The sequence below is a fragment of the Lates calcarifer genome, linkage group LG18 (genome assembly GCF_001640805.2).
Source record: "Lates calcarifer isolate ASB-BC8 linkage group LG18, TLL_Latcal_v3, whole genome shotgun sequence".
Taxonomy (NCBI): Eukaryota; Metazoa; Chordata; class Actinopteri; family Centropomidae; genus Lates; species Lates calcarifer.
The window spans coordinates 14,535,342-14,544,568 of NC_066850.1; the positions used below are offsets into that span (position 1 = coordinate 14,535,342).

Below are 9,227 nucleotides of genomic sequence, written 5' to 3' on the forward strand. Positions count from 1 at the left end.
TTACAGTGCATCTTCCAGAGCCTTTACACTAAAAATACCTGCCTGCTCCAACTGGAATCAAGGCTGTTGGGAGTAACAGGACTGAACCAAAACATTAAAGGTGTGGGTAGGCAGGAAACCAAAATAATGAATGGAGAGATGCTAAAATGCTCCATAGAGCCAAGGGGAACTAAACCTAATCCTAAAACATTTTGTATCAAATCTACACACAAACACTGAGTTATATTTTTTCTTGTCTAATTCAAACATGTTATTTACACTTATCACAGTGTAGCTCCTCTCTGTTGAGAGCAGAGTTAGAATAAATTAATTTGGGCACAGATTACCACACCATGTCCTCTGTTAACTTCTAATGATGTTGTGAGAGGTCAACAGCCTGCAGGAAAACTGTTAGCAACACCGCTCATGTCGCCGCCCAACTCCACTGACCCACAGCGCCCTGTCGTCCTTGATCACTAAAATATGGTCACCCACCAACTGCTAAATTCACCATAACAAGCTTTTGTGTCCCAGCAGGCTGTATCCCCGATTTCCCTCTCAAACAGCAGATGTTGTTGTCGAGACCCTTCAGGATTGCGCAACAGGACTGAAACCAAATCCGACAGGAGAAACAAACTTGAAGCATTACCCGTTTCTGCAGCTGCCTTGCAATACCTGCGTTCATTTTGTTCATGCACCTCTCTGTGACTGCAGATCTTATAAAGCAGTGTGCGCTTGTTGGCCTATGTGCGCTCAGTGTAATATCTCCATCTTGAACTCTGTTTCTTGAAAGCATTGTCATTTAATAGGTCACTAGGAAACAGCATTTCATCTTGCTTTCATAACTGACAAAGATGGAGTCACAATGGGATATCAGGGCATGATGCCCCAGACGAAAATGGAAAATGTGTTTTTGATGCATAATGCCAAGCTTTACAAATATCAGACTTTTTATGTACAAAAGATGACACAGTATGAAGTAAAATGCTGCTGTAATAAAGTGAAAGGGTACAAGACAAAAACATGTTTTAAATGTCAAATATTGGCAGGTAAATAAATATGAATGTTATAACACTTTATATATTTATTATTTTCTAACACATTTCCTTACTTAGATTTGATGACTGAAAAGACTTGATTAAATTCAAACCTCTCTCCCTATACCTTTCCGACCATGTGGCTGTGTTTACATACATGAAGCGACTCACCAGTGTGCACACAGCTGTCAGACAGAGCCATGTGTGTCACAACAGCACAGAGACAACAGGCTTTCAGCTAGGGGCCATTATAAGCTGGATGTGGTCGCTGAGAGGCTTAAAATAGAGCGCTGATCCGATAATGGACTAAAGTTTATGATCATTAATACTCAGAGGTCTGGACACACGTGTCAGTCTGTGCAGAGAGATGGATGGTACCCTTCCCCCTCCACACACACACACACACACACACACACACAATTTCACATTAAATGCATTAGTGATGAGGAAAGTCCTGACAGCTGGCAAAAGCAAGTGTTTCATTTGCTCCATGTACGAAGAGGAAAGTGACTTTTCCCCTCTGCTGCTTTTAAATGTCCTGCTCAGTGTGTGTGTGTGTGTGTGTGTGTGGTGTGTGTGTGTGTGGTGTGTGTGTGTAGGCAGGGGTGTGACATGACTGTGGCTCAGATTTCATAGCACTGAGATGCCAAACTGAGATCAGCATATTCAGTGTTAATCTGTGTTGAAATCCTGAGCTTGTCTGTAACCAGAGGATAGACAAAAGCATGGACGTCAATAATGATGTCAATAACAATGGCATCACCAGCAGAGTCATCAACAGAGCAATAATAATAACAGTAATTCCATTAAGGGATCATTCTAGTTTAAAGCAACGTTTTTGTAGCGTTGCCTGTAATTCATACTGTTCATAACATAGAGAGCAGGGCAAAAGACACGAGCAGTCAAAATCATTGGACAGTTTTTAAAGAAACTTCATTATTCAGATTTATCTAGGAGCAAAAACAAATGTGAACTTTGCTGTTATTACCCAAACTGTCCACTGTAATTATCACAATGTAATTATATATCACAGTATAACATGATATCTGGATATAAAATAATGGTGTAATTTTCCTTGACAGAAATATAAGAAATGGTTGGTAAATGTTGCATATAATTAATTGCCATGCTTAGATAGAAAGCACAGTAATGAATCATAAGCTCTCAGTCATGCCGCACGTATAGATGTATGCATTGTGCAAGTAAGATTTTTGACTAGGTAGGGTAGACTTTAACATTGTGGTGTTGTTCTACATCAGATTTGTGAAATGTCCCACTGTCCCCAAGTGTTACAGTATTACAATAGTTTAAAACCATAATTAACTGTCTGTTTTCTTCAATTTTGACTCAAGAGCAAAAAAAGCAAATCAACCTCTAAAACTTAAAGAAATTATGATTTGACGACATTTCTGGTCATATAGCCCAGCCCATAGGTGTGTGTCCTGTCTAAACTGTAATTTTGAGTATGTTTTCTTTCAATTTTGCCTCTAAATAAAAAAAATAATTTGGCAAATTTACTGATCATCTGACCGCTCATATTTTCTTCTACATCAGACTATGTTGTAGCAGTGTTGTCATGTTAATCTGTCAGTTTGGTGTGTGGTCAGAGTGAGTAGAAATGATGACTAAAACTGTAGAAATAACACATTGAGCACAGAAATAGTAGGTTAACAAAATCTTAGCTCACTTATTTGCTTTTTCCCCATAGCTTTCAAATCATCTTACAGTCTTCATCAGTGGATGGAGTTTGCTCAGTTGTCATTGAAGATGGATCACCTGTCATCTGGATCATCTGTCACCATGTAACCAACTGAGCTATCTCCATGACAACTGAGCAAACTCCATCTGATGAGGAGCATGAGATGCAGTTGAAAGCTCTAGAAAAAACAAAACAAAACAAAACAAAACAAAACAAAACAAAAAACAAAACAAAACAACTCGGAAGTGGACTTTGAGTTAAGACTATTTTGTTGAAAAACACCCACGCTGTAATAGATCAGAATATTTGTTTACGTCAACATCAACAGAAATAATGACATGAATAGCAAAACAGTAACATAACATGTATTAACAACTCAACTTAACTCTAACAGCTGCCATAACAAAGTCAACAACATCCAAACAAAGGATAGCAACACAAGTATCATCAAATTCACTAATGATGTCATCAACACCTTGCTGATATCTGTTACTGACAACAACAGCAACTGGAATGAACATGGTGACACACAAACATCATCAGCAAATATTAACAATGACACCAAGAAATTCTAGCTGCATGAACAATCACCACCAACTTGATGGTTAATGACATCCTCAGTACAACATCAACAAACAAAACAAACCAAACAAACAAAACTACAATGACAACAGCAACCAATCACAGTTCACCATGCAGAGAGAAAGACTGAGGAGAAGAAAAACTGGCAGAAAAAAAGAAGAGCAGAACATATGGACAGATGAACAGAGGATAAACTTGTGGACATACTGTAAGTGTTCACATTTCATTCAGATGTGAAAAAATGTGTGTTCGCAAATGTGTGCACACATTTAGATACACATACACATATGGAAGTGCATCTAACAGTGCTACACATCCATGCGCGCGCACACACACACACACACTGTTTAACGTAGGATGCAGTCCAGTGAAGTTGGTTTTGTCACATAGCAAACAATCATCTTTTGTTCTATTTATAAGATGCTATTTATAACAGAGATAAAGGAAGAGAAACTTTCAAATCTCCATCCACAGTCAAAAGAGGAGAGCTGCTGGAGCTGAACACAGGGACACACAGGGAGATATACTGTTTGACATAAAGAGGGAGATATAGAGAGACATAAAGACAGAGGAGGTGGAGGGGGGCTTTGCAGTCCCAGAAACAGTGGAGAGAACAGTGCCAGCAGCAGGGAAGTAGAGCATCAATTAAGGGCAGCGTGCCCTAGATGGCACGGTGACGTTCCCACAATGCATCACCATCATCACCACCACTTTACTTTCTGTCTCTGTCTCACAAACATGCACTTTGTCTTTCTATAGGCCTCCCTGGGAAGACTTTCATCTAACCTCATCTATTCCTGAACCCAGAGTCCAACACATGGAGCTATTCCAAAGTTTAGCATACACTGTGGTGAGTAACACTCAGGTAACATTTGCTCTCAAGGACTATTTTTTGTGTGTGTTTTGCACTTGTTCTTACTGTGATACCTCCTGCTGAGAGCTGCCGACCTGAAGCTCACACACACACTGACACACGCACACAGAGAACACACTCCTGTTGGTACTGAATTATTGAATAGTGAGCAACAGGGACGCACACAGAATACACACCAGGGGAGGGTAATAAGACACCGAGGACAGCCTCATGTACATGCACACACACTGCCAGCATGAGCTAATACCAGCGAGATTAATCCAGCGTTAGAGGACAGAAAATGGCACGTCACATGCTGAGGAGGGGTGTTAGGACCCTGAACAGAGGAGGTGTTTAAGCGTGTGCACACAAACACACACCCTGGCCTGTGGAGGGACGGGTGACCCAGCATGAGGAGACAAAACATGAGGGTCAGAGTCAGATCTGTGACATCACATCCTGTCAGCACAGATTGCACAGACTGTTTCTGCGTCAGCATTTTGGAGCTGACGCAGAAACATTCAAAACCTACAGTGAGACTCAGACTACAGTCTTAAGCTTCAGTTCTCCCACATGTGCTACTGCAACTGAACACAACGCTGCTGCTGGTGAAGGTGACTTGTCCACCCTGCAAACACTGTGTCTCAGTTAGTCACTGTTAGTGCTGACAGTTTCTCCCTGGCTGATCATCCCATCAGCTGGCACATTTTGGACAACAACAAATGTTTGATTGGTTCCATGCTGCTGCTTTTATTTTCTGTTCTCTGCTTCACAGCACTGATCAAAACTCTCATTTGTTCCCAATTCAAGCTCTGCAACCACCTCTCCTCTCCTCCCTACTCTCCCTCATCCCGCTCTTCCATGCAAATCGCAGATCACTCCTCCATCCCACACACACTCCCTCCTCTTCCCCTTTTCTGCTGATGCATCAGGTTCAAAGATCCGTCAGCAGCTCTGGTTAATGTGTGGCTGCAACATGGCCGACTCGGATCATTGAGTCCCGATACTGGTCTGCATCCAAAATGTGTATGTCTGTGTTTCATATCCGGTCCACACACACACACACCCCGCCAGCTAGGTGTCCATCCTTTGTCATTACACAACATGACTGAACTTCCTTCTATTCAGGGGAAGTTTTCCTAATCCCCACACAGTTAATCCCAATCTGCATCAGCCTCGTGTCTCCCCCTCCAGGCTGCCATCCAACCAGACCCAGACGCAGCTCATTCCTCACAGCAGGGAAACAGACAGACACTGGCAGGGACTGACTGCCACAGTTTTATAGTGTGTCAAATATTAATCATAGCATAGGAAATAAATAAAACACATTACAGGGGTTGCCATGAAACTACTAGATTCATTAAGAAATACTGAACATATTAACACCCAGTAGCAATACAGCTGCAAGTAATCTGTATGCAAACCTGAAGTCATTTTGCACATACTGTATGATAGAGACATTCTAGTTTTTTTCTTATTGTGGTTACTATGTCAAGGATTAAAGCAGCAAAAACGATTAGTGTAAAGAGTTCTACAATATAAAAAGTCACATAACATCAAAGTTGTAGATAAAAAGCCTCTTGAAGAAATGTTACAAAAATGCCCCACCATATGAAATGATACCATAAAGGTGATTCCCAACCAGGGTTACCCATACCCCTGGGGAAACTACCCTTACCAGGGTAAAAACAAAAAAACAAAACAAAACAAACAAACAAACAAAAAAACAAACAACAACAAAAAAAGCCATTGTTTTGCAACAGCTGTAACTCCTGAACACAACATGTTTCCACTGAGAGTGTATGAAAAGTAGTTAGCAAGGATGAATGGTTGTAAACACAGCTAAAAGTGCTGGATATAACCATACTGTTCAAATAGTTAACTAAAAGTAATGAGTTAATAGCGAACATAGTTAGCTAAAGTAAAGGATAAAATGGATAAATGTGAAATAACTAAAAGTAATAGCTAAAAGGTTGAAATGGTTAATTTTTCTAAAGGTTAATGGATAAAGAGTAGAAATAATTGGCTAAAAGTAACGAATACATATTGAAACCGAGGGTTAAATAAATTGATAAGCACTGTTAGCTAAAAGTAATGGATGAATGGTTGACATAGTTATCTAAAATACATTTAACAGTTAAAATAAAGAGCTAAAATTGATAAAGTGTGAATTAACTTTAGCTAAAAGTAAGAGAAAACGATAAATGGTTGAAACGGGAAAAGTAACGGATAAGAAGTTCAAATAGTTAGCTAATGCTAAACGTGTATATAGTTAGCTAACATTAAAAGTAACGGATAAATGAATGAAATCGTTGAAGGTGGTGGATGATGATAATAAAAATCTAAATGAATGCATAGGCAAATTAAATTGTTAGCTAAAAGAACTGAATAAATGGTTGAAATAGCTAATTGTATTAATATATGGTTGACTATTTAACTAAGTCAATGTGTAACAGTAATGTTATGAAGTCATAGTTGAATGCCATGAGGAACCATTAGAGGACTGTAATATCACTCAGCACAACAGAGCCATACAGGAATATTACAGACACATCACACATTACGTTATACAAACAGACTGTTATTACAGTGATGCCATGATAGAGAAGAAATATTAGCCACTGATGTGATTAAACCCCCCAGGAAGCCAACATTATACTACGGCGAGAATAAAGAGGAAATGTGTACAACAGAGTGTGTTAGGTCAGTGCTGAGGCACATTTAATCCCTACAGTTGTATCACTGGAATACTGTAACAATGCCGATAAGTACAGTAAGGTCACTGTAAACTCACTATGGAGCCCCCACATGTAAACTGAATCCTAGTAGGAATATAACTGGAATATCAGAGAGGTATCTAAGGTGAAGTTAGCAAAAGCCGCGTGTACTCACGTGCCGAGGACTTCTTTAAAATCAAAAATCTTCTTGATGTCGTCGACTTGTTTTTTCCACGTCTCTCCTCTACCGGTGTCTCCGTTCTCCCGAGCCATGGCGCTGCTTTACCGGCCCAAGTCCGACCGACACTGGGCTGCGGGAGGAGGGATGAAAAAAAAGAAAATAAAAGGGGGAGAGTAATTTTTTAAAGAGAATGAAGCCGAGCTGTAAGTGAGAGGTCTGGGGAGTCCCGGTGGTCTACGCTCTACTGCTGCAGGACCATGTGAGTCCTCCTGCAGGTTACCGTGTCCCTGCTGCCTCCCTCCTCCTCCTCTCTCTCTCTCTCTCTCTCTCGCTCTCTCACCCCCTCCTCTCAACCTCCCCCCTCCTTTCTCCTCTCCGGCCGTCTGGACAGCAGTTGTCAAAATCACGACAAGATAAGAGCACTTCTCGTCAAAACTTTCAGAATAAAAGCCTGTTGACTTACACAATGTAGTAGAATGAGAATGAAAACGATAGATAATATTTAAACTGTTGTTTACATGTTCCAATAATGACAGCTGGGTGTATATATTACTACTATTATTACCATTACAGGAACTAACAATATAAAATCATCAAACATAGTCAAAGATCATTATGTTTTTTTCAACTTACTAGAAACACCAAATAAACAGCTGCATCAGAAAAATCAAAGCAGGAAACCTGGATCTTAAAATCACTCTAACACAATAATCATAATAATCATAAAACCATCAAGATATAATAAAATCACAACATAATTTAGACTGTGGCCACAAACCAAATGATTTGTAGAATGTTTAGTTTGTAATGGTTTAGGATAATTAATTGGGCTGTTTTTAATGTTTTCTGTTAAGCCCTAAAGAATTTTGTTAATTTTTCATGGTGTATTGCTTTGAGATAATTTCTGTGCTTATTATAATAATTATTATTATGATCAAATAAAACTCAAATGTAAATTAATACTTTGCTTCCAGCAAAGAGAACAATTTCTCCTGTCCAAACCCTCTATTTTCTTTTTTTTTTTTTAAACCTAAAAATGTAACAGGTATGCTCACTGCTTTAACAATTCTATTACAGTTAAAAGCAGTTACTCGTCTCTATTGTGCTTTTATGTTGAAGGTAATATCCCTCAATTTCCTGTTCTACGCTGGTTACGCATGTCGAACTTGACCGTGGACCTGCTGCCACCTGCAACTGTCGAACTTGCCGTTAATTGCACGGTTTCGGGGTTTCCTCTTCTCCACTAAGATGATTATGTGTTATAAGATCCTCGTTTCCTCTTCTTAAGTCTCTACAATGAGAATATGTACTGTATAATTACCTATAAACCGAGCCTTATTGTGGCAGTGCATGTTGTTATGGCAATAATAGGAGCTGATGGGATGCTGCTCATGCATCCTGTCCGACAGAGAGAGGTGTGTATGTGTGTGTGTGTGTGTGTATGTGTGTGTGTCTGGTCGGGACGTGTCAGCAGTAAATTCGCAATGCGCCAACTTGCTGACAACAGCCATCATGCATCCATCACACTTTAGGATCCCTGAAGGCGTCTGCATGGATCAGCACAGCCGAGCGGGGATCAGCAGCGACCCCGGCTGCAGCTGCACGTTCACCTGGGTTTAACCGGTCCGCATAACACCTGGATTACAAAGTTTCAGTTTGCAGAGGAGCACTGATCCCCCTGACTCTGACAGCTGCGGGGGCTGAGGTCAGCCCAGGCCGGTTACCGCTCACAACACACAAACACAAACACACACGCACTCACGTTAGACCCCACTCCTGCTTTTAGTACTTGTGTGTGTGTGTGTGTGTGTGTGTGTGTAACTCTGTAGGGAAACACAGACAGGAGGAGGGAGGGAGGGAGGGAGGGAGAGGGGGAAGGACAGTGTGTTGCAGCCTCAGCTGCTCATGAGTATTCCGGCTGCAAACTACTGCAGCTCTTCCTCAGCAGCAACCAAGGAAAACTCCTGTCCCTCCTTAACCCCCCACCCCCCACCCCCCATCCTCATCCTTTACTCTGAGTCAGCAAATCTGACCCCCTCCCTGATGAAAGATGATTACCCAGCTGCAAAGGAAGGAGGAGAGGAGAGAAGAGGAGGGCATGAAAAGAGAGGATGAAGGTCAAGGGAGATGAAGGGGCAGACTTCTCACTTACATCTTAAAACACGGCCATAAATTGGAG

At 40.8% G+C, this 9,227-nt stretch overlaps 1 protein-coding gene across 1 annotated transcript in view; it reads right to left on the minus strand.

The window, feature by feature from the left end:
* The window catches only part of camk1da (calcium/calmodulin-dependent protein kinase 1Da), a 59,813-nt gene extending 52,261 nt beyond the window's left edge, over positions 1-7,552 (minus strand). The window contains exon 1 of the mRNA XM_018662732.2: positions 7,043-7,552. Within this exon, the coding sequence (XP_018518248.1) occupies positions 7,043-7,140 (98 nt within the window). The 5' untranslated portion in view covers positions 7,141-7,552. The remainder of the gene's footprint in view (positions 1-7,042) is intronic.
* Positions 7,553-9,227: the final 1,675 nt, after the last annotated feature.